The 27,585-nt window shown below is 42.1% G+C and overlaps 1 protein-coding gene across 1 annotated transcript in view; it reads left to right on the top strand.

Annotated features, from left to right (window-relative positions):
• Positions 1-27,585, top strand: part of LOC311034561 (netrin receptor UNC5D-like) — a gene marked incomplete at both ends in the record, with an annotated part of 140,307 nt that overhangs the window by 24,150 nt on the left and 88,572 nt on the right. Inside the window, one exon of the mRNA XM_084042441.1 lies at positions 24,679-24,891. Within this exon, the coding sequence (XP_083898567.1) occupies positions 24,679-24,891 (213 nt within the window). The remainder of the gene's footprint in view (positions 1-24,678; positions 24,892-27,585) is intronic.

Below are 27,585 nucleotides of genomic sequence, written 5' to 3' on the forward strand. Positions count from 1 at the left end.
ATCTGGCCACCCCCCCATTTTGTTTGACTCCATTCCACAAGTAAATATTGTGAAAATAGCAGATCTACAAGCTCGAAACGCCTCACGTTGAGAGGCTTTGTAAGCTTGTAGATCGGCTATTTTCTACATGATTGCCTCTTTCTTAGATTATTTGACAATGTGGCCAATGTTTTTATAGTATAGTTTGTTGACTACTTTTGTTGCAGAAATGGTAATTTCCTTTACTTTCGTTTTTTTATTGTCTCCGCCAGGCCGAAAGGCATGGCGCAAGACCTGTCCGTCCGTCTGTGATAGCTAATCTCTCACATCGTTGACTTGATCGCAGCGAAACTGTGCACACACACTCCCTGGATGCCAATTCAGAACCTCTGCCCTATTTCTTTCACATGGCCCTGTTACAGTGCCACCAGGAGGCCGCTTTTTGCTAAACACCTTTTCTCACAGTACTCCTACATATTTTGCCCAAACATCACGCAAATCGGTACACAGTATCTCCACAGTCATTACAAAAAAAGCCCTTTCAGATTTTTCATAGTCCATCCTGATTGGCTAAAATGGCTTCCAAAGTCTGCAGGACTGCTCCGTTTGGACCAAAATGCCTCACATTATGAACACAGCATGCACTTTCCGTGCAACTTTGCACCCACATTCCCACTATGCCGAGGAAGAAATTCCACTTGAGATTTCTCTAATCAGCCTCATGGTGGCGCTATAACAGCCCGATGTGGAGAGTCAGTGAGAGCTGGATAAACGAGGTAAAATGTGTCAAAAGGAGTCTGTACGGCTGTCGATAAATGAACACATGACGTCGGTGGGAGAGGAGATATTGTGTCTTTTCGACAAACAGCAGCGTGGTGCTGATGTTTGTTGTGTGAAGCAGCCTAATGTCAGAGTGTTGGAGCGTCTCAGTGCGGCTGCAGAGTTCATGTGCAACCTCTTCCAGAGAGAGACAGAGACACTAGAAACTCTGCTGGAGAAAAAAAAAACACTGCTGGGCATTGACTTTCATATGGACATTGATCTACACACTGCAGGTATATCTGCTACACACACAACATCAAACTACACACTACAGGTATGATGCAGCGTTTGCATTCCAGCCTGCATGCCAGCGTAGTTCCCATATGGTTTCAAGGTGGGCTAAACCATATGGACCCCATGTCAGCAATGTCAGCGGCATCCACTTCAGTCCCAACTGCGATGCCCATGCAGGCTATAAGTAGCTTCTACCTGGCCCTTAGGTGGGCCCCAACTAGCCATGTTTATGTGGGACCAAGGCGGGTCCTAACTGGGTTTGCCCATGCAGGCTTTAACTGGGTTCTACCTGGGCCCTAGGTGTACCCTAACCAACCAGAGTGCAGTGCCCATCGCTCCAATTGTTGTGACGTCAGGGCTCTCAATACTGCACATTGGTGGAGGAGGAGGGGCCGCAGGGCGACCGCACACATCGCTGAACCAATGGTAGCCCACAGATGTTTCCTCTGGGGATTTACAATCTGCCCCTCTATGCCACATATCATCCGCACTACAGGGTCTTCACTGACCGAGCCACGGCCCCACTGGCCCTCAGGACGCTACGCCACTTACATGAGCTGCCAAGTGGCCGCGGGCGCTACGTGGGCGTGGCCGCGGGCTAGACGCGAGCCCCCGCATAGCGGGGGCGAGCTTCTAGTTGATTCAATTAATGCTGAGTTATTAAGTTACAAAGAGTGTGATTTGGTTTTGAACAAGATAGACCATATTAACCCATTAAGACCATAAGGCAGATTTTGGTCTTCTAAATCCTAACCGTTTTCTGAAAAACCTATGTTGCTATATAGCGTTGCTGTCGGGCAGAAACGTCTTAACTCCACATTTTAACTCTTTGTGTTTTTTCGTAAATTAACGTACTTGTTGATCATACTACAGGGTTCCGCGCTGCGGTTTGAGCTTGTAGATCTACCACTTTTGCCACTTTTGAATTTGAATCCTGAAAAGATTCGAACATATGAGGTTTACACCCGACAGAGACGATATATAGCTAAAAACTAAAAGCTTTCCCGGATTGCATGACAAAATAAAACCATCCATCCATACAAGTGATGAAGGTAGTGTTGTCAGTGGTTGCTTATCCCATTAAGACCTGAAGCCCATTCTACATGTCTCCTAAATCTCAACAGTATTCTCAAAAACGTATGTTTCTATATCAGTGGTGCTCAATCTTTTTCATGTCAAGGACCCCCAAAATTATAAGTATTTGGCCGCGGACCCCCATCAAAATATTTTGTTCCAGGGACCCCCCAGAAGCAAAGATTTGAGTTAAAAATGTTCTCTTTAAAAATATATATATTCAAAGATTTTGACAATTTTCACGATTTTTCAAAAATAGCAGATCTACAAGCTCGTAGCGCGGCACTCGGTGCCGCGCTATGAGCTTGTACATCTGCTATTTTTGAATAGCTCAAAGTGTAAAATAATGCTTTTTAGCTCAAATCTAAAAATGACACAGTTCCAGCCTCACTACCTGTATGTAAATTTTGACCAGATGGTCAAAATTCAATGTATCCCCTGAGCAAGCAGGCAGGCTCTATTAGCTCAATGGTAAAAATGTCAGCACTTGCGCAGGAAACCGGGTTCAAATCCAGGTTAGAAGAGGAAAGTTACATACTGTAGTGCTTTAATACGTAGGGTGCCTATGTAACCATCTGTCTTAATACATAGTGTTCGATTAGTGTTGTCATTTCTCCTCATGTCTTCATGACTGAGCTTCATGCATTATTAATGAGACTGTCCATAAAGCTCTATAAACCACCATACTGTAATTATACACGCACGCACACACACACACACACACACACACACACACACACACACACACACACACACACACACACACACACACACACACACACGTGCATGCACGCACGCACATATTCTCCACTGCAGCACTGGATGGGTCTATGCTTTGATGCATAGAAGTGACCATTTGAAGAGCACTGCACGGATGAGAGGAGACGAGACACTCAAGTCTGTTTTTCTCTTTTCTGTTTTTACTTAACTCTTTCACTGCCACAGTATACATGTCACAGGTACAGTAGATTGGCATTCCAGGGAGAATGGAAGTGGAGCGCTTGTTTTTAGGCTCGGGGCTGCGATGCGAGGACGGCCACGACGACAACATGGATATTCATACATACCGGCTTCAGTGGCGCACTTCGATAATCATTGGACTGCCCATCCACTACCATTGGGAGTCTGGGTTTGACTCCCGCTTGGGACATTACTTTTTCAAACAACCGCGGACTACTTTTTTTCGCAGATAAAGTATAGTTTTGGACCATGACGGAGGCGTGCCGACTCAGCAGACCTTGAGGCCAAGGAGTCGCGCCCGAGCGCCTCCAGGCGCGAGTGCCTGCGACGACCAGCCGATGGTCTGCTTGTCGACTCAGCGCCGTCCGAGTTATGTACCGATAGGCACAGAATCGTAAATGATGTTGTGGGGACTGCGTTTGCCCCAACTGCCACTCGCTGCACTAACATAGCCCGCCAGCCCGCCCCCACCCTCGCCCCCTCAGGCTCGCCCCCTTGTGCTTCGCGCGCGCGCGCGTGCGTGCGTGCGTGCGTGTGTGTGTGTGTCTGTATCTAACGCATTAGACACAGATATGAGGGTGGCATCAATATTTGAACAAAGCACACTGGTGGCTCTTTTATCAGAATGCGTTTAACCAATTCAACCCCAGATCCACACATAGCAGATCTACAAGCTCACGTGTTGTAGAACGGCTATTTGTGCTGAAGAGATTGGGTGCAGACAGGGAAAAGTGGTCCAAGTAGCCACCTCAGTAGCATTTTAGAATTTAGCGTTGGCTATTCAAAAATAGCAAATCTACAAGCTCTACGTTTGAACATTTTTGAAAAATCTTGAAAGTGTGAGAACTACTGATTTTGAAGGCCATTGTAGAATCGGTCTCAGGTCTTCATGGGTTAAGTGGTCAAGACTGTGAGAGGCAGAGCAGATCCAGATGTTCTAAAGACATGAGAGGCAGAGCAGATCCAGATGTTTTAAAGACTCTCAGAGGCAGAGCAGATCCTGATGTTCTAAAGACATGAGAGGCAGAGCAGATCCAGATGTTTTAGGGTGGATTCAGACTGGGTCCGATTGATTCGAACCGTTCCCGAGTACGAAGGCCTCCCGAGGCCTCTCCCAGCTGGGCAGCATTCACATTGGCCAAGATTCTTCCGTACCCGCGTACACTTCATTCAACAGTAATGGTAAATATGTGCTTCATGGTGGCGCTGTGGACTATGGGGCTTTGGGAGATAAAGAGTCACTTGTCAGAGTTTAGAGTGAATAATAAAGTGTTCCTGACGTTGTCTTGAGCTATAATAATAACAGAACAACCAAAGCAGTGTGTGCGCTGGTCTTTGAAACCTTGCAATGTAACGTGGTCTGTAGTTCATCATATCATATGACAGTGATGTCACTGACACATCCTTGGTATTTTAGCAGTGACGTCACAGACTAATCCTTGGTATATTCATTCTAGTGGCAGCGTTCGCTACACATGTGTTTTTTGTTTATGTTTTTTCACGGCTCGCGCTACTCAAACACTAGCGGGATTATTATTTCTTGTCAACATTCAAGTAGAACTATGAGAAGGTACAACCCAGGTAAAATAATGTGTCATTATAAAAATATGCAAATATATTTCCTTCTATTGGTACGGATGGATTCACATTGCAGCGCTCCGTACTCGAATACGCACGATCCGGATCCGAGACTACCTCCCCATGCGGTCCCGGGTACGGTACGGTGATCCGTTCCGGGGAACGGTACGCAACGTTCACACTAAACATCTGCCAATTGGTCCGGGGTGCGCACCCGGGACCATAGTCTGAATCCGCCCTTAAAGACTCTGAGAGGCAGAGCAGATCCAGATGTTTTAAAGACATGAGAGGCAGAGCAAATCCAGATGTTTTAAAGACATGAGAGGCAGAGCAGATCCAGATGTTTTAAAGACATGAGAGAATCGGGTCCCAGTGAAACTATCAGTTTTTTTAAGCTTCCATCCGTCACAAAGTGACGGATGGAAGCCATTGATGCAGTCAGATTGATGTGACAATGAGCCTGGTTGTCCAGGGACAGTGTAGGATGAAAGTAGATGGGGACAGGGGGAGATGACAGTGAATATGGGACTGGAATACAAGCAGGATATACTATATAATTGATAGCAAGAAAAAAGTTTCACACACTCTGGCTCCATATGAAGTGATTTATTTTTTTATATTCTATATGCTTTTGGTCACTGAACTCTTCAACTGCCAGAGTAATACTGTAATAGTGTGAGGCCACTGCCAGCGAAAACAAGCGATTTTACTGACCTTTGAAAAATCATGGAATATTATCCGCGTCCGCTGTCCTCACGGAGATCGCCTCATTACACGGACGGGGGTCTTGGATGTCTCGAAAAAAATTGTTATCCGGTCGCAGTAATCTGTTGCATAGCTGTGGCCAGATGAATGTGGCTATTTTTATAGCCATTTTCCCACAGGAAATAAACAGGAAGTAAACAAGCCCTTTCGACAAGAAGACTATTCTTGTTGAAACGTTGGTTTCCTGAATCTTTTTAAATACATGTTTGCATCGTGGCTAAGAGTTGCGCGGCCTCCTCCTCCTCAGCATTATTACCTGCTGTGGTCAGCACCTCGTCAACGCAGGTGTGCGCTCCCTCCCCTGGGTTTGCCACCCTAGTACATCTAGCATGGCTCTTTTAATGCCTGGATATCGGACATTTGGATATTTTGTCTCACAGAGTATTGTATGGTGACAGTTTGTGTTTATGCATTGTCTCTAGAGGAGGACACATTCTTTGTATAAACTCCTCAGCTATGCTTTCACTGCTGACAGAATAGCCTCGTCTGAATGAATGCATCACGTCTTTAGTGACATCTAAGTGTGCTAACCAGGTGACTAGGTGACCACCGCAAGTTATGAGCAAGTTATGAGACCGCCCAGATTGACGCCATGTTGAAGTTATCAACTAACCCAAACGGAAAAAAAGTTCGGTCGGCGGATGGTATCAGATCTTCAGAGCACGGCGGAACATTTACTGCACCCAGCCTGTCTGTTATTCTTCTAAGCATCATCTTCTGAGCATATCACCCCAGTCTTGGCTACTTCACATTGGCACCCTGTTTAACCCATTAAGACCTGGAACTGTGTCATTTTTAGATTTGAGCTAAAAAGCATTATTTTACACTTTAGGCTATTCAAAAATAGCAGATATACAAGCCCGGTGCCGCGCTACGAGCTTGTAGATCTGCTATTTTTGAAAAATCGTGAAAATGTGTCTAAATCTTTGAATATTTTTGGGGGGATTCTGTCTTTTTTTTTTTTTTTTACGTATGTTGCTATAATCAGAGATTCTCAAACTTGTCAAGGACCCCCAAAATGATATGTATTTGGCCGCGGACCCCCCATCTCAAAATATGTTGTTTCAGGGACCCCCCAGAAGCAAAGATTTGAGTTGAAATGTTCGCTTTAAAACAATATAATATTCAAAGATTTGCACACATTTTCATGATTTTTCAAAAATAGCAGATATACAAGCTCATAGCACGGCACCGAGTGCCGCGCTATGAGCTTGTATATCTGCTATTTTTGAATAGCCCAAAGTGTAAAATAATGCTTTTTAGCTTAACACATTCCCTGCCAGAGTTTATTCATAAGGTACTCACCCACTGCCAGCGTTTTTGAGTTTTATAGCCTTTTGAACCGTTCACAAAAAAATTATATCCATTAAAATACGCGATCGGATGGTGTTTATAAACAGCAACGACGGACGTACGAGCCCTCATAATGTTTACACTAACCCTTTTTCTTCTTCTGTGGTATGAGCCGCTGAAAGAGGCTGCAAACGTCATATCCGTTTGGCTGTGACGTGGCTGTGACGTTTCCCCACCGGCCATCTTAGATTAGCTTAGCCTCCGATCGGCTATCAGATCGTTTTTAAACACAAAGAGGATAACCGTTCGTCGATCAAAGAAAAGAAAATACAACCGGAGCTTACCATTCGTTTTTTAAACTGTGTGAAAACCATGATCTTTAGCCAAAACCAGGGAAAAACAGTTTTTTCAAGATAAAAAACGAACCGGAAACGGTTGTCGGAAATTTTCTCATAGGATGGGTCGGAAGCGTCATGGGGAAAAAAAAAATCAAGGATGGTACCAAAACATTTTTTTTTTGTTATTAAACCACATAAAAAGACGATCCCGAGATATCTCGGGATACGCAGGTAACGGGTGGATTTAATGTCCCGAGATATCTCGGGATTGGCAGGATATGTGTTAATGGGTTAAAATGTTGTTTTTAAAGCGCTACATGGTATGGGCCCAGCCTATCTCATGGACTCATTAAACATACAGTATATAGCCTCCCGAGAGTACTTAGATCTTCTTCGGCAGGTCTATTAGAGATTACAGTTAATACCCAGACGAAAATTGGCGATGCTGCATTCATCAGTTATGTCCCTAATCTGTGGAACACATTACATTAAATCAGGGAGGCAAGCACAGTCAACATCTTTAAGCATTAACTGAAACCCACCTTTTCAACATAGCTTTTAAGCAGTGGTGTAAGTACATTTACTCAAGTACTGTAGACTTTTGAGGATTTTTTTTTTACTGGAGTATTTCCCATTTTCAATACTTTTACTTCTACTCCGCTACATCTCAGAGGCAAATATTGTACTTTTACTCCACTACAATTCTTTGAAAACTTTAGCTACTAGTTACTTTGCAATTATCAATTATTACATTATTATAAAACACTAGAGTCAACATCTTTAAGCATTAACTGAAACCACCTTTTCAACATAGCTTTTAAGCAGTGGTGTAAAGTAAGTACATTTACTCAAGTACTGTAGACTTTTGAGGATTTTTTTTTTACTGGAGTATTTCCCATTTTCAATACTTTTACTTCTACTCCGCTACATCTCAGAGGCAAATATTGTACTTTTACTCCACTACAATTCTTTGAAAACTTTAGCTACTAGTTACTTTGCAATTATCAATTATTACATTATAATATAAAACACTAGAGGGTCGGGGCGCTGCGCGCCCCTCCCCCCTAGCCGCTGCGCGGTGCTTTGTGTTTGTTGGTCTCTATAATATATAAAGCCATAATAGGAGATGTTCCCAATGGAGCTATGCCCAAATATGGAGTGTGTTGTCTGACCTCACTTGGGTCTCGTTGGGCGGTTATATAAAGCCATAATAGGAGATGTTCCCAATGGAGCTATGCCCGAATATGGAGTGTGTTGTCTGACCTCACTTGGGTCTCTTTGGGCGGTGGTCGGCGATGACGCTAAGGAACAACATGGCCGACTGTAATGTTGTGAGTTTGTGTTGGCCGCAATTAATTATGCTGCGAGGGGGCAGATGTGTGCTGAGCAGTATGAAGTGGCCTACAGACTGCACGTAGTAATTCTGCACGTTGTGGCGTGTCTTGTTAGTGACATTGATATGTTGTTTTTGTGTTTAGTCCCACACAGTGGCAGTTTTTTTGGGGGGGTTTTGGGTCTAGAAATGTATATATAGATAGATAGATACGTACATTAACCACTTTAGCCCTATTTTATACCTATAGGCTATTTGAAAATAGCCGATCTACAAGCTCACATCGCGACGCATTGTGAGCTTGTAGATCTGCTATTTTCAAACATTTTACTACTTTTACTTTTGGTACTTTAAAGGTAGGGTAAGTGATTTATAATTGCTCAAATAATTGCAAAATGGGTCTATGTTCTGATAGTGCTCGTTACTATAGAGTGTCCTGTCCATATAAGCCGGAGTCTCCCATGTCCCTCCAGCTCTTTATTAAACAGAAAATGCATTTTCAGTGCTCTCTCCTGATTGGCTTAAAATGTGTCACCTATACTGAAAATGTACTATATTGTTTACTAAAGAGCTGGAGAGACCCCTGTGACTGAACAAACGCTCTGTAGCAATGATTGCTATCACAATATAGTACTTTAACCTTTTTAACAAAAACAAAAACAAAAAATCACTTACCCTACCTTTAAGTACATTTTGATACCTATACTTTTGTACTTTTACTCAAGTAAATTTTCAATTACGGAAACTTACTTGTAAGGGCGCGGTCCCACCGCACTTTTATCTTAACTATTGGGATGGAATCTGCCAATGCTTTGTCAATGCAAATGCGTGGATTCGCGCTCTTGCGCATCTTTCCGCTTGTCACGCACATCTTGCGTTTCTGCGCTCTATGCTGCTTTTCCCCCTCTGTCCAATTTGGTGAGTCGAAGGCGGACCGTCCCAAGACTCAGGAAGCGACATGGTGCTTAAGATAGAGCAACTGGTTGTAGCTGTTGCATGGGAGGGTCCTGAGAGTGAGTGACAGGTGGGTCACTCCATAGATATAGAAACCCACTCCGTTTATTTAGAATGCGCTGGCTGCAGAAAACTGTGGCCGCGCACAACCAGAGTTTAACAGCGGCCAACCATGTTTTGGTGGGACCGCGCCCTAACGGAGTATTTCTATATTGCAGTATTGATACTTTTACTTAAGTGAAATATCTGAGTACCTTTTCCACCACTGCTTTTAACCCATTAAGACCTGGAACTGTGTCATTTTTAGATTTGAGCTAAAAAGCATTGTTTTACACTTTGGGCTATTCAAAAATAGCAGATATACAAGCTCGTAGCGCGGCACCGAGTGCCGCGCTACGAGCTTGTAGATCTGCTATTTTTGAAAAATCGTGAAAATGTGTGCAAATCTTTGAATATATATATTTTTAAAGCGAACATTTTTAACTCAAATCTTTGCCCCTGGAACAAGATATTTTGATGGGGGTCCGCAGCCAAATACATATCATTTTGGGGGTCCTTGACATGAAAAAGTTTGAGCACCACTGATATAGAAACATACGTTTTTCAGAATACTGTTGAGATTTAGGAGACATGTAGAATCGGCTTCAGGTCTCAATGGGACTTGGGTTAACTAGCATCTTTCGAGATGTATTGCTCAGCTAGATGTCGCGGCTGTTTTGTTGTTGTTTTAATCTGTTTTTGATTTGTGTATAGTTTTCTCATCTGTCTAGATTGTTTGCTGTATTGTACAGCACTTTGAGCTGCATTTCGATGTATGAAAAGTGCCATTATAAATAAGTGCTCATTATCCTCATACAGAACATTTTGCATTTCTCACTACAGTAACTTCTTGCACTCGGTTGATCTGAACAGATGCTCTTCTCTGCTTCTCACCCACTGATCGTCTGCTCCGTCCACCTCCGTCTCCTCCTCTCCTCATCTCTGATCCACAACACCACACCCTCCATCTGCTGCTACTTTATCTCTAAACTTCTACTGTGCAGAAATACACCCTCACTACGAGCTTACATAATAGGCTCTATGCACAGCAGCCATATTGGAAAGAAATTGGGCCTCTACTTACTTCCTTCAAAGGTGGACCCTTACGGGTCCATTTGGTTCCATTTGTACACTCTCAGAGTTATGGGGGTCCTTGAAAATAAGACAACCACTATGCCACACTAAATGGAACAGAGCCTTAATTAGTATTATTGGTAACACCTGTGAAGGAACTAAGGAAGGGGCCCAATTCATTCCCAATATGACTGCTGTACATACAGTAGAGCCTATTCATATCATGTAGCTGTGTATTTGTGCACATATTCTTTAATCTACAGTATTATGACCGGGAACGCGTCGGTGTAATTTTTAGATGTCTTTGGCTGTTCAAAAAATAGCAGATCTACAAGCGGCACCGAGTGCCGCGCTATGAGCTTGTAGATCTGCTATTTTGGTTTTAAATCGTGAAAATGTGTGCAAATCTTTGAATTTATATATTATTATATATTTTTTAAAGCGACCAGCATTTTAACTCAAATCTTTGCTTCTGGGGATTCTACAAATGTCTTCTAATCCAGTTTGTACTTGTGTTGCTATATCAGTGGTTCTCAAACTTTTTCATGTCAAGGACCTCCAAAATGTATTTGGCCAGAAGCAAAGATTCGAGTTTAAAATGTTCGCTTTAAAAATACATATTCAAAGATTTGCTAAAATTGTCATGATTTTTCTAAAAATAACAGATCTACAAGCTCATAGCGCTATGAGCTCGTAGATCTGCTATTTTTGAATAGCCCAAAGAAATCTAAAATGACACTGATGCGTTCCCGGATTGAATGGGTTAAAAGCTGCAATCCAGAACTTATTTTAATGAGTGAAACGTTAGGTTTTACCAATTTATGGTTTGGTAGAATATGTCAATATAATATAACTAGTAGCCTACATCTGTATAATAGAGTATGTTAACACATTCGGTGCCAGAGAATATTCATGATATACTCACCCAGTGCCAGTGATTTTCGTGTTTTATAACCTTTTCAACCGGTCACAGAATGGGCTCTATTCACAGCAGCCATATTATGAAGATATTCACAGGTGTTACCAATGATACTAATGAAGGCTCTGTTCCATTCTGGTCAAACAGAGTCAGGGTGCTGGTATTGTGCATGTTGGCTCACTGGAAACACTCTGCTACACCAGTGGGTCTACAGTTGGGGTCCAGCTAGCAGGGACCCTCATGGGTATCCAAATGGCCCCTTACAGGTGTGTAACTCTGAGAGTGTACAAATGGAACCAAATGGACCCGTAAGGGTCCATTTGGTTCCATTTGTACACTCTCAGAGTTGTGGGGTACACTAAATGGAACAGAGCTACACTAAATGGAACAGAGCCTTCATTAGTATCATTGGTAACACCTGTGAAGGAAGTGATAATATGGCTGCTGTGCATAGAGCCTATTGTTATATCCATTATAATCGTTTGTCTGGCTGTGTTTATAAACACACACGACAGATCGGCCAGCACTGCACACTGAAGCGCATAAGCACACTATCTATTATTATCTGATAAAATAATATTATAAGATTATCCTGTAGTGTGTGATGCAGCCAGATTTCAAAATCGTTTAAAGATTTTTTTAAATCCTGTTGTGTAAGGCCAGCTTAAGTCAACTGCTTCATTTTGAGGCGTTTCAGTTCACATTTGTGCAGAAGTGTGAAGGTGTGAGAGAGAGCTTTCCCAAACAATGGTTCGCGGGACCCATTTTTATGGGTTGCCACTCGCGAGTAAATATCCCTTTTTTCTTCTTCTTATTTGAAAACAATATAAACAAAATTAACTTTTTTCAAAAGAATATCTTAAATAAAAATAAAAATATATAATAAATTAATTAACAATAAAGTAGTAGAAGTAGTCAAAATAGCAGATCTACAAGTTCACAACGTGTCACATCGCGAACCCAAATTTCTCTTTTGGGTCACAACCAAAAACAGTTAGGGAACCATTCACTAGAGAGTACATACAGTACACTGGGATATACAGTGTACATGCTGAATAAATGACCGTGATATATATTTTCATAGACAAGGGTCTCTGACCCTTGGATCCAGTCAGTCTAGATCAGTGGTTCTCAAAGTGGGGGGTCCGGGGACACCCTGACCCAAGGACCATTTATGGGGTTCCAGGGGCCCCCAACAAAAATAGACTATCAAAATCAGTTCAACCACTTTAACCCTGTTGTATACATCAGTTATTTGAACATAGCAGATGTACAAACTCATAATATGTCACAATGTGATGCGTTGTATATCTTGTATGGGGTTTCCTAGCACAACACATTTTCAGATGGGTTTCTGCGGCTATATACTGTACATATTCATTTTGTGATGAGCAGGTTGTCCCCCTGGCCCGCCCAGTCTGTGTGTCAAAGTGTCCCTTAGCAAGACACTTAAAGGTAGGGTAAGTAATATTTTTTGGTTAAAACAAAAAGTATTTTGTTAAAAGGTTAAAGCACTATATTCTGATAGTAATCATTGCTATAGAGTGTTTGTTCAGTAACAGGAGTCTCCCCGTCTCTCCAGCTCTTTAATAAACAGAAAATACATTTTCCGGTAGGTGTCAAAATCTCAGCCAATCAGGAGAAAGTACCAATTTTTAAGCTTCATTTTTATATTGTTCCAGTTCCAACTTTGCCTGCTCATTTCTTAATGTCATCACTTCCAATTTCACTTGTTTAATATATATCCTGATTGAGTTCTCTATCCTGATTGGATAAAATTGGAAATGAAACTGAAACTGAAACGAAAATGCATTTTCTGTTTTATAAAGAGCTGGAGAGACAAGGAGACTCCTTTTACTGAACAAACAGCAATGAGTACTATAGAGCTAATTAACACTTATTTTAACCAAAGAAAATCACTTACCCTACCTTTAACCATCTTAATTACTAGGAGCAGTGGGTGCTATTAATGCAGCAACCTGGGAGCAGTTAGGGGTTAATGTATTAATAGCACCCACTTCTACTAAAAGTTAGGATGGGTAATGTTTTAATAATAGTAAGGATGGGAAAATGCAGAAAACTAATTTAATGTATTTACAAAAATACAACAACTAAACCTAGTTGTTCTACTCGCTATGGCTTAATGAGTAAACAACAGCTTTCTGTGTGAAAACCAGCCAAATCACCAGCCAAAGGCTTTTTTCTCAAATGGCTGTTGCACAGTTAGTTATACCTACCTCCTTCCCATTTCTAGTTTTTCATTAAAAGCTATGAATAAGATTGGACCGGCACCAGAGACCACCCACAGTGATCCCAGCACAAATCAATTTCTCACAACATTTCATGCGGAGATTGATATTGGCTGTTCTCGAGGAAAACCCCATCTTTTTGGTTTTGTGCTTCCAATATGCACTGTTACAGCCCAGCACAGACGACTTACAGTAAGTCGTCTGTGCGTGCGTGTGTGTAGTGTCAGTGGTGTAACAAATTACATTTACTCAAGTACTGTACTTAAGTACAATTTTGAGGTATTTTTACTTTATTGAAGTATTCCCAATTTTCTGTACTTTTACTTCTACTCCACTACATCTCAGAGGCAAATATTGTACTTTTACTCCACTACAATCTTTTTGAAAACTTTAGTTACTAGTTACTTTGTAGATTTTGATTATTATAAAAAAAAACATACATTAACCATTTCTGCTCTATATACATTTTGACCATTTGAAAAGAAATGTAAAAGATTGTTTTTCTTACATTTGATACATTTGAAAACTTGTGAAATGGGACCTTCTGCATAATGAGTACCGTCTACTTGGTACTTTAAGTACATTTTGATACCAATACTTGTACTTTTACTCAAGTACATTTTGAATTCCAGACTTTTACTAGTAACAGAGTACTTCTACATTGCAGTATTGACACTTGTACTTAAGTAAAGAATGTGAATACTTTTTCCACCACTGCGGTGTTAGTATGCGTGTGCTGTTCTTGGAAATTGGCAATCTTTTGACGTTTGTTTTCAATATGCACTTTCACGGATGTAGTGTAAGTCATCTGTGTGTGTGTGTGTGTGTGTGTGTGTGTGTGTGTGTGTGTGTGTGTGTGTGTGTGTGCGTGCGCGTGCGCGTGTGTGCGTGTGCGCGTGCGTGTGTGTGTGTGTGTTCGTGCGCGCGCTCATGTGATAGAGCAATCGCTCAGCCCTGTGGCATGGGCATGTTGTTTTCCTCTCTCTCTCACACTGGGCACTGATGTATCTGCAGCCCGTATGCATTATTGCCGGCGAGACCCATTGGTTATAGATCAGTGTGGGAGCTGCAGGGTAGAGAGAGGGCATGGCCGTCTCCCCTGACAGCATCAAAGACACTCAGCCCCTCTCAGCCTCCATCAGCCCCTCTGGCTATTCTGGAACAACTGTCCACATGAACTGATATGGCAAGCCCGGCCGCTCCATGAATGATGTACAGTACATGGCAGTGGTGGAAAGTAACTAAGTACATTTACTTAAAGGTGTAGTGAAATGAAAAAAATCACACCCAGTGTGAAGTGAGCGGTGTTATTTAGAAACAACAGTGGTCATCACAGTGATGGAAGCTCACTTAAAAAAAAAATGTTTTTTTTGAAGTGCGTGGTGATATTTAGAGGTTATTAATTTCATCATGCGTCTAGCTAGCCAATCAAAGCAAAGGGTCTGAATAGAGTCAGCCAATCACGGTACGGCGAAAAGGGTGTGAATAGAGTCAGCCAATCACAGTACAAGGAAAGACGAATTCCCAACCCCACTTATAGGAGCGGCTAAACCGCTCAAGTATGTTTTTTAGAGCATATCGGTGGTCATCATATGGGCATACCTAACAATAGATGCCAAAATAATTGAAAAAAAAAATCAACGCAGCTTTCGTGAATATAAATGAATCTTGATTACATGCACCTGTTTGATTCCCACAGCTGCACGTTCTTCAAACACAGCTGATTTTAATTACAGAGCTACTCCGTTCTCAAGATGACATCCAGACGGTGTATTACTTATTTTAAACTTAATCTCACTTGTAAACAAACACTAGCCCCGTTGCGCACAGCTGAAATGATAGAGATGCCAACGTCCCATAGCCTGAAGGGATGGGACCTTCTGATTGGTTGAGAGTCGGTTGAGACGACGTTTCAGACTGAATCTTCAAAATAAAATCACCGAAAATGTCACTGCACTGCATCTTTAAGTGCTGTACTTGAGTATAATTTTGAGGTCTTTGTACTTTACTTGAGTATTTTCAATTTCCAATACTTTTACTTCCACTCCACATACATCTCAGAGGCAAATATTGTGCTTTTACTCCACTACAATTATTTGAAAACTTTAGTTACTAGTTACTTTTCAGATATAAATTATTATATTATGAAACATACATTAACCACTTTAGCCCTATTTTATACTTTGGCTATTTGAAAATAGCCGATCTCGCATTGCGACGCGTTGTGAGCTTGTAGATGTGCTATTTAAAAAATATTTTAGTACTTTTACTTTTGGTACTTTAAGTATATGTTGATGCCAATACTTTTGTACTTTTACTCAAGTAAATTTTGAATTCTGGACTTTTACTTATAGTATTTATATATTGCAGTATTGGTACTTTTATTTAAGTAAAGAATTTGAGTACTTTTTCCACCACTGACTGATGGGAATGAGTGGCATCGATGAGTGCCACGATGCACTGCCAAATCCTGAGTGTTAATCTAACCACATGAACCCTATAGGCCAGTGTTTCCCAAACAGTGGGCCGGGACCCATGTGTGGGTCACGGACACATTTTTATTAAGGTTTCGAGGCCAATAGGCTCGAAGCCTTATTACATCTGTAAGAGTTCATTATTCTTCCGCCGGTTTTGCCAGTTCTGGCCTAACCGCGTGGTCACTTTTTATGAAATTCGGCAATATGGTAGAGGGCTATGCCAAACGGCGAAAACCCGAAACTCACAAACATTGGCCAAAGGGTGGCGCTGTAGCACTCAATTGAAATATGCCAACTTTGAACAGGTACAACTCATGCCCTGTTTGACCCACAGCCATGAAACTTCAATGCACACATGCGTCTCCTCATGCCTAACAACTTTCACACTCTGACTTTTGACCTCTGACCTTTAGATCTCCCACCATTTTGAATTCTATGAAAAGCAGTAAAAAAGACTCTTCCTTCGTACAGATTGAGCAATCTGTACGAAACTGTATACACATGAACTTTGGACCAATGCCGACAGACGTGAGCAAGCAGATTTTCCATAAGTGAAAACGTTAAGCTTTTATAAGCCAATGAAAATTGCAGTTTTATGACAATTATTCATCTGCCCCTAACACATACATGCAGACTCACATTTGTTTGACACTTTGCAATATTGTAGAGGGTCCTTCCAAGTATCACTGAAACCAATCTTACTCCAATAGGTCAAAGGGGGGCGCTATAGCAATTTTTTGAAAATGCAAACTTTAAACAGGCAGAAGTCATGCCTCGTTTGGCCGACAGCCGTTAAACCTGCTTACACATGTGCCTTGACTCATGAGGAACACATGTATCACTTTGACCAGTAAGCTCTGCCCTTAGATTGTCTGCAATTTTGAGCAGTTTGAAAAACATTTAAATCCAGGATTTCTGAGCAATTTGCGTGAAAGTGTGTCATGTGTGTGAACTCCCTTTTCACTTGTTCGGGTCTGTTGGCCCAATGGCTTAATCATCTGCCTTGATACCACAGGGTCGCCGGTTCAAATCCCATGTCATGCAGACTTCAACTCAATTGCATTGCACACAACATGATTGTATCAATGAATAAACATGCAATTGATAAATGAAATGCTTATTGAGAGTAGTTATTTTCAATGTATGACGTACTTCATTCCCTCTTTTGTTTTGTTTTGTTGGATTCTCCTTTTTCACTGACTAAGGCTGTGGGTTGAATAGCTTGATCAATACACTGTTAGTCTCATGTGCCAGAGGTCCATGGTTCAAACCCCACTCGTCACAGTTTACATTTAAATTACATTGTACAAAACATGACCCTGTTAATTCAGACATGTGCAATTTTCAAACAATAACATGAAATGCTTTTTTGAGAGTAGTTTTTTTTAATGTATGACATACTTTCTTGTGAAAATAGCCGATCTACAATCTCACACCTTTTTAGATAGCAACGCATTGTGAGCTTGTAGATCGACTATTTTCACTAGTTTCCATTCCGAAATGTATTGAGCAGTTTGAAAAACATTTAAACCAAGGATCTCTGAGCAATTTGCGTGAAACTGTGTCAAATAAATGTTTGAGGCCCTTTTTCACAGGTTCAGGTGTGTTGGTTCAATAGCTTGATCGCTTAATCATTTGCCTTGAAACCACAGGGTTGCCGGTTCGAATCCCACCTCATGTAGACTTATAATTGCATTGCACACAACATGACTGTATCAATAAATGCATGTGCAATTGTTAAAAATAACGAGAAATGTATACTTGAAAGTAGTTATTTTTAATGCATGACGTACTTCATTCGCCCTTTTGTTTTGTTTTGTTAGATTCTCCTTTCTCACTGTCTGATCCTGTGGATTCAATAGCTCCACCAGTAGAGTGTGAGCCTCATGTGCCGAAGGTCCCTGGTTCAAATCCCACTGATTACAGTTTACATTTAAATTGCATTGTACAAAACATGACCCTGTTAATTCAGACATGTGCAACTTTTAAACAATAACATTAAATGCTTTTTTGAGATTAGTTTTTTTTTATGTACAACATACTTTCTTGTGAAAATAGCCTCACAACTTTTCAGATAGCAACACATTGTCAGCTTGTAGATCAACTATTTTCACTACTTTCCATTCCAAGAACACAAAACAAAACTTTATTGCTAAATATTTGTCAACCAGTAATCTAGAGTAGTTAGCAGAACAGAGGCTTGGTTCATAACGGACTGAAAAACCTATAGATATCAACAGACACCATCAGGGAGGCTATATTTCTAGTTCAATAAGAAGAGAGGCAGCCTGTGAATCCATAGGTCGCTGGTTTGATCCCTGTCCCCAACAATGCATTGAGGTGATCATTATTTGGAATTCTTACTTTGTTACAAACATACTCCTGGTAGCCTGTCTGTCTGTCTGTCTGTCTGTCTGTCTGCCTCTCTCTCACTCTGGCACAGTCTGGCACACTCTGTCACACTCTGGCACACTCTGTCACAGTCTGTCTGTCTGCCAGTCTGCCACTCTGTCACTGTCTGTCTGTCTGCCAGTCTGCCAGTCTGCCACAGTCTGTCTGTCTGCCAGTCTGCCACTCTGTCACAGTCTGCCAGTCTGCCACTCTGTCACTGTCTGTCTGTCTGCCAGTCTGCCACTCTGCCACTCTGTCACAGTCTGTCTGTCTGTCTGTCTGTCTGTCTGTCTGTCTGTCTGTCTGTCTGCCACTCTGTCACAGTCTGCCAGTCTGCCAGTCTGCCAGTCTGTCACAGTCTGCCAGTCTGCCAGTCTGCCACTCTGTCACAGTCTGCCAGTCTGCCACTCTGTCACAGTCTGCCAGTCTGCCACTCTGTCACAGTCTGCCAGTGTGCCACTCTGTCACTGTCTGTCTGTCTGTCTGTCTGTCTGTCTGTCTGTCTGTCTGCCAGTCTGCCACAGTCTGTCTGTCTGCCAGTCTGCCAGTCTGCCACTCTGTCACAGTCTGCCAGTCTGCCTGTCTGCCACTTTGTCACTGTCTGTCTGTCTGCCAGTCTGCCAGTCTGCCACTCTGTCACAGTCTGTCTGTCTGTCTGCCAGTCTGCCACTCTGTCACAGTCTGCCAGTCTGCCAGTCTGCCACTCTGTCACAGTCTGCCAGTCTGCCAGTCTGCCACTCTGTCACAGTCTGCCAGTCTGCCAGTCTATCACAGTCTGCCAGTCTGCCAGTCTGCCACTCTGTCACTGTCTGTCTGTCTGTCTGCCAGTCTGCCAGTCTGCCACAGTCTGTCTGTCTGCCAGTCTGCCAGTCTGCCACAGTCTGTCACAGTCTGCCAGTCTGCCAGTCTGCCACTCTGTCACAGTCTGCCAGTCTGCCAGTCTGCCACTCTGTCACAGTCTGCCAGTCTGCCAGTATGCCACTCTGTCACAGTCTGCCAGTCTGCCAGTTTGTCACAGTCTGCCAGTCTGCCACTCTGTCACAGTCTGCCAGTCTGCCAGTCTGCCACTCTGCCAGTTTTCTCGAAACCGCTCATTGCTGCTTGCAGCTATATTATGTCCTTTATTTCCGTTAACTAATTTAAGAAAGATAACCCAGCAACCCTATAGGCAAATTACGCCACTGCTGGGAGCTCAGATATTTTGGGCAGCAGCAGCTTGTCAAGAGATATCAATGTGTTTTGGACATGAGACAGTCATATAATAGGCTCTATTCACAGCAGCCATTATGAAGACATTCACAGGTGTTACCAATGATACTAATGAAGGCTCTGTTCCATTCTGGTCAAACAGAGTCAGGGTGCTGATATTGTGCATGTTGGCTCACTGGAAACACTCTGTTACACCAGTGGGTCTACAGTTGGGGTCCAGGGACCCTCATGGGCTTCCACATGGCCCCTTGCAGGTGTACACTCTCAGAGTTATGGGGGTTGTGGAAACCACTGTGCTAGACTAAATGGAACAGAGCCCTCATTAGTATCATTGGTAACACCTGTGAATGTCTTCACAATATGGCTGCTGTGAGAGCCTATTAGACAGAGGCTACAGTGGTTATGACGGCCATGCCTGCAGTTGGACATGTCTCCTTTCAATGTGAGGTTTGCTCTCACCGCTTAACGCACGGACAATAGCACTGTGTCGACCAAACACACCCATGACTAAGTCAGGGCTGTTTTATCGCATAGCGCCTTGGCGCAGATTACCGCACCCGTAATAGCAAAATGCCATTGGTCACGCCTCCACGTCTTAAATTAAATGGATATTTCACTTTCAAAAAAACTTTGGAGACTGTTTTTTTTCAATTACCCTTTTCATTTATTTTCAATATTCTTTTTGGAAAATAAAAAAAAAATAAATAGAATTAAAACAAAAAAAACAAAAAAAACAAAAAAAGTAATCGAAAAAAACACAGCCCCTCACGTATTAGGAGGGCAGGATGAGTCACCAGAATCAAGGACGGATGCCTTTGATGAATCTAAAATGTTAAAAATGTAGTTTGAAGTTATAATGGGATTGTAAAGGATGGGGGCGTGTCTGATAAAATGAATATCAAATATCTAAATACTGGGGCTCACAAAAGCCTAAGTAAACGATAAAATGACTCAAAGGAGAATGTACGACGGTAACCAAATGGACCCCAAAGGGTCCCTTTCATTCCATCTGTACCCTCACAGTTACAGACCCGTAAGTGTCCATTTTGACCCGTAGGGGTCAAAGTGTAGTGTTCAACATCTACACCATGGGAATATATAATATAAGGAATATTACTGATGAACCATCATGGTTTCACACTATCAGTAAACAGAAAATGAGACCTACATTAAACAAGCAGGTAATAGGCTCCATGCACAGCAGCCATATTATCACTTCCTTCACAGGTGTTACCAATGATACTAATGAAGGCTCTGTTCCATTTAGTGTAGCACAGTGGTTTCCACGACCCCCACAACTCTGAGAGTGTACAAATGGAACCAAATGGACCCTTACGGGTCCATTTGGTTCCATTTGTACACTCTCAGAGTTACACACCTGTAAGGGGCCATTTGGAAGCCCATGAGGGTCCCTGGACCCCAACTGTAGATATGCACAATATCAGCACCCTGACTCTGTTTGACCAGAATGGAACGGAGCCTTCATTAGTATCATTGGTAACACCTGTGAATGTCTTCATAATATGGCTGCTGTGAATAGAGCCTATAACTGGAAGAGCTGTCGTGCTTTGTTTGCGACAGCTGTGCGTTTATGTATTTATATTTCCGCCTGTCAGTGTGTGGGTTTTGAGTTTGTTTGCTGCTATCCAAACACAAACGCACCGCAGTGAGTCACCACTCTGTGCACAAATACATAGGAGCCGAGCAGACAAGAGGAGCTAGCCTGCGGCTAGTCATTTAGAAATGAAAAGCGTGTGTCTTTGTTCAGCCTGAATGAAAGTGTTTTGCGGGGCGAGAAAGGGAACAGAGAGAGAGAGAGAGAGAGAGAGAGAGAGAGAGAGAGAGAGCAAGAGCATCAACACATCCTGTATGAATCCTCTTCAATAAGGAGACACTCAAACTGCAAAGATGCTATAGGTTTATTGCTTAAAGGGATAGTTCACCCATTTTTTATATCGATAAGTCACCCCATGGAGACTTGAATTGATGGATATTTTTTTTGTCGCATTCCTAAGCCATTCATTAAATGATCATCACATTTTGATGACCAGGTGGCAGCGGTTCCGGTAGGAGACACAAAGGAGTCTCCTACCGGAAACGGCTGCCGGGCATCAAATTATTGGCTTTAGGAATGCGACAAAAAACAAAAAAAATATCCATGAATTCAAGTCTCCATGGGGTGACTAATCGAAAAAAAAAGTAAAAGGCATTTTGGGGGTGAACTATCCCTTTAACTGGTATCCCATAGTTTCAAAGTACAGATTGTTATTATAGTATATTGTTTACACCAGGGGTCTTCAATGTTGTTCAGTCCAAGGACCCCTTATGTGAGAGAGAGATGAAGCAGGGACCTCCCACTACATGTTGGATGCATGTTAAATGTGTGCTTTCAGATATTTAACCACTTATACCCTCAATACTTAGTAAACTTGACCTTTGGCTCTGTACTTGGTCTGCTCTTTTTTTTCCCTCTATGCCAAACCTCTTCGCCGAAAATAGCACACAAAGATTTGCCGCCCCCCCCCCCCTTTAGTAACTCTGAGGACCCCCATAGCTGTCCCGGACCCCCTGTTGAAGACCCCTGGTTTTGACTGATGCTATAGGTTCTTGGTTTGCCTGGGATCCTAGCTTCTTGAGCAGTGGTGGAAAAAGTACTCAAATTCTTTACTTAAATAAAAGTGCCAATACTGCAATATAAAAATACTCTGTTACAAGTAAAAGTCCAGAATTAAAAATGTGCTTGAGTAAAAGTACAAAAGTATTGGCATCAAAATGTACTTAAAGTACCAAAAGTAAAAGTACTAAATATTTGAAAATAGCAGATCTACAAGCTCACAACGTGTCGCATCGCGACACATTGTGAGCTTGTAGATCGGCTATTTTCAAATAGCCTATAAAATAAGGCTAAAGTGGTTCATGTATGTTTTATAATGGAATCATTTCTATCTGCAAAGTAACTAGTAACTAAAGTTTTCAAATAATTGTAGTGGAGTAAAAGTACAATATTTGCATCTAAAATGTAGTGGAGTAGAAGTAAAAGTACTGAAAATTGGAAATACTCCAGTAAAATAAAAATACCTCAAAACACAGTACTTGAGTAAATGTACTTAGTTACTTTCCACCACTGTTCTTGAGGCACTACACTGTATCTCTGCATGCTAATGTAATTACCTTGTGGGTGGGAGGGAGGGTAATTATCTTCATTAAAACCAGCTCATCAATATTGCAATGGTTTACGGGTCACAAGCAGGTTAGTTACAGTGTAATTACACTGGCTGCGTTTCAGGAACAGCAAAACATGTTTATCGTTACACACCTCTTAACCACTTAACCCAGTCAATCCGGGAACGTCACATTTTAGATGTCGTTGGCTATTCAAAAATAGCAGATCTACAAGCTCATAGCGTGGCACTGTGAGCTTGTAGATCTGCTAATTTTAGAAGATCGTGACAATTCGTGCAAATCTTTGACTATATATTTTTAAAGCAAACATTTGTAAAATGTCTTTTTCCAGGGACGTCCAGAAGCAAAGATTTGAGTTAAAAATGTTTTAAAAAATAGATATATATATTCAAAGATTTGCACAAATGTTCAAGATTTTTCAAAAATAGCAGATATACAAGCTCATAGTGCGGCACTCGGTGCCGCGCTATGAGCTTGTATATCTGCTATTTTTGAATAGCCAAAGAAATCTAAAATGACACAGATGTGTTCCTTTTTTGGGATTTGAGCTAAAAAGCATTTATACTTTGCGCTATTCAAAAATACAAGCTCATAGCGCGGCACCGAGTGCCGCGCTACGAGCTTGTAGATCTGCTATTTTTGAAAATTTGTGAAAATGTGTGCAAATCTTTGAATATATATATTTTTAAAGCGAACATTTTTAACTCAAATCTTTGCTTCTGGGGGTCCCTGGAACAAAATATTTTGATGGGGGTCCGCGGCCAAAAACATATCATTTTGGGGGTCCTTCACATGAAAAAGATTGAGCACCACTGATATAGAAACATACGTTTTTCAGAAAACCGTTTAGGATTTAGAAGACATTTTGCTCAATCGGAACCTCAGGTTAAAAGGGAATGGACGGATGTGGCGTCGATCGTCCGAAAAAAAACTGACGTGCATCCGCCCCATCTTGAGAAACAGGTCCATATCTCCATATCTTTTTACAGTCAAAGCAAGCCATTTTCGACGGGCGAAATCTCTCTGCAATGGCGAATCGTGGTTGAAATGTTATTGTTCCCGTCGTTAGACGGGACCCTTGGCCATCGCCCCGGACACCCTTTGTTTACATCCGGGTCCTCGTTGTGGCTTCTGCAGCTCTAAAAAATATCGCCAATAGGCTCTATTCACAGCAGCCATATTATGAAGACATTCACAGGTGTTACCAATGATACTAATGAAGGCTCTGTTCCATTCATGGTCAAACAGAGTCAGGGTGCTGATATTGTGCATGTTGGCTCACTGGAAACACTCTGTTACACCAGTGGGTCTACAGTTAGGGTCCAGGGACCCTCATGGGCTTCCAAATGGCCCCTTACAGGTGTGTAACTCTGAGAGTTACAAATGGACCCTTACGGGTCCATTTGGTTCCATTTGTACACACTCAGAGTTATGGGGGTCGTGGAAACCACTGCGCTACACTAAATGGAACAGAGCCTTCATTAGTATCATTGGTAACACCTGTGAAGGAAGTGATACTATGGCTGCTGTGCATAGAGCCTATACACGGTACAATAAACGCTGGCACTGGCTGTACCCTGTTTTAAAAAAAGATCTGGCACTCAATTAAAAATCCTTCTAAAAGCTCACATCTGTTGTAGGGTCTTTGAGATGTAGTGGAGTAGAAGTAAAAAATATAGAAATGTGTAGATACTGAAGAAGGTAAAAAAATACCCCCAAATTGTACATCAGTACAGTACTTGAGTAAATGTACTTAGTTACTTTCCACCACTCATCAACAGTATGTCATGTCTCTGTGTGTCTTCAGGTTCCCGGGTTGAGTCGTCGCAGCATGTCATTGGTCAGTCTGGAACGCTACCTCACTTCCTGTTGGAGCCGAACGATGCTTACATCGTCAAAAGCAACCCCATCCGGCTGCGCTGTCAGGCCCGGCCCGCCCTCCAGATCTTCTTCAAGTGCAACGGAGAATGGGTTCATCAGAAACACCACACGACCCAGGAGTACTCTGACACAACCACAGGTACAACACACAAGCACACACACTCACACACTCACACATTCACATACACACACATTTAAACCATGTATTTATGTCCACAAGGAGAGCATACAAGGACACAAATATTAAAGGTGTAGTAAGATTACATCACATAATCATGGCATATGTCTTAATGATACAATAAGCATGTCACTCAGTATGGGTATAAGTAACAGCGTCTCCGCCATATGTGGCGGCTGCCAACTATAGCAAAGACAGCACAATACGTTGCCAGCCTTATTGCCTCATTTTTAAGCATCCCAAGTTGTTGGAACCCTCTAACAACCAGTCTGTGGGTATAATGTCCTAGGCTACCAAATATAAAAACAAATAGTCTACAATAGCCCAGCTCTGAGATGGTATGTAGGAGTGGTTGGTATTTAATGCATAAAAGGTTCCTCTAGGCTAAAGCAAAGCAAAGCAAAGCAAAGCAAAGCAAAGCAAAGTTTGTTGTTTACCCAGGGTGTCGGACTAAGCACGAAGCTTGTTTCCAGCCGGACCCTGCATGGAAGCCTTGCTCAAGGGCTATTCAGCGGTGATTCATGATTGATGTGATGAATTGGGGAATCGAACTAGGGACCTTCCGGTATCAAGGCCGCCCCTCTAACCACTAGGCCACCGCTGCCACATCCTGCCACGGCTAGGATCAAAGGTGCATGCCATCTCTAATACAGACACCTCTCTGGACTCTTCATCAACCACAACAAAAGCTGGTGTATTAGAATTTGCTGTCAGAGATGTAAAGATGTCGGGGTTATCACAGAGATGAATCATGGATGGAATGACACAGGAATGTTTGTACATTATCACTGTAGATGCATGACATGCATGATGTCCTTTGAATTCCACTATTCTATCATGGTGTGCTATATGTACGTCCCTTTGTATTCATAACATTCAAGATGTGTGACAGTGTTTCAGTGATCTGTTCTGTGGTATGGTGCAAGCAATGTGGAACCTGAGTGGTGGGAAACTAGATGGAAAGGTTGAGTCTGGTGGGAAGGACTTGTAGTCTGGCTTTTACAGGGAATGTGATGATGTCCTCATTGAGTGCACACTCACACACACACACACGCACGCACGCACGCACGCACGCACGCACGCACGCACGCACGCACGCACGCACGCACGCACGCACGCACTCACACACACACACACACACACACACACACACACACACACACACACACACACACACACACACACACACACACACACACACACACACACACACACACACACACACACACACACAAACATCCACTGATAAGACACAAACCGAAAGAGTTTCTGCGCGTGTCGTGCGTGTTGGTGCGTGCGTGTGTGTAAATTGACACCAAAATGTCACCTCATCTTTTCCTGTCCCTTCTGCTGGAGCTAAAAAGATTGAGTTCACACGTTTGATGTTTAAAAATGGATGCTTAATGAACACATGTTCCCATGGAGTCACTTTAATTATACAGATGATTGATGTGTGGGGTTAGGAGGTAGGGTTAGGGTTAGGAGTTAAAAGTTAGGAATCATTGTTAAGAGTTAGGTGGAAACTGGATCATTCCGTTTTGGATTTGAACTTTATTAAGACTTGAGGCAGATTCTACAAATTCCTTCTAGATCATGCAGTAGTTCTCAAGGACCCCGATTTGAACATGTTTTGTGCCAGGGACCCCCAGAAGAGAAGATTTGTGTTAAAAAGAATCCAACTCACAAAGTGACGTGCTGTGAGCTTGTAGATCTGCTATTATTGAGAGTCTCTGTTCTAAACCATTGTTCTAACGAAATCCCAAGAGTTTTATGAAAAACTTATGTCGCTATATAGTCTATATATAGGAAAAATCGAAAATGACACAGATGCTTTCCCGGTTTTTATGGGTTAAAATGCAGATCCATAGAAGTTACTGTTACTGTACAGCAGGGTTCCCCAATAGGCGGCCCGCGTGCGGCACGCGACGACTCCTGTCATAAAAAAAAAATATATATATATATATTTTTTTTTAATATTTGAAATCTGTATTACTGTTCAAGCAGACTAACAAACACATCTATAAGTCAATTGTTGATTCTGGACTTATTGTGATTTTCAGTATGTACAACTGGCTGCTGTTAATCTGTATTACTTTTCAAGCAGACTTATTTTGTTTCCAGAGTGCATTTTTTCCTTGTGTGACCCTCAACACAGGATTTAAGAATACCAGGCCTAAAATAACACGGTGTCAAATTAGCTTGATTAGAGAAAAAAAAACAAATAAAAAAACAAAAAAAGATTTCGGCGCCCGCACGCTTCGTGCACGGGCACAATGCCCGTGGCCCTCGGCTTGGTACCCGAGACATAATTTGGCCCTTGGGGAAAAGTAATTGGGGAACCCTGCTGTACAACACCACTGTGCCTCCATCTAAACATGGAAGAGGACGTCATCAATTCATCAGTTTGATGTGTTTGTTCCATAAATATGAAGATGTGTGGGTTATGGTTTCCATGACCGTACACATCAGTAGGGTCACTCCAGCAAAGTAGGCAGCTGTGACCACCCTTATGACCTATCTATACTTTAATATCTATGCACACATCTGACAGGCAAGATATCAAACAAAGCAAATGGTTGGTGTAACATTCAGTTAGCTGAGTGTCTGGGTATACTTACCTATATTGTAGCCTTAAGTACAAATCAGCATCTGATG

Source organism: Gymnoscopelus microlampas (assembly GCF_963454915.1).
Source record: "Gymnoscopelus microlampas genome assembly, chromosome: 19".
NCBI lineage: Eukaryota > Metazoa > Chordata > Actinopteri > Myctophiformes > Myctophidae > Gymnoscopelus > Gymnoscopelus microlampas.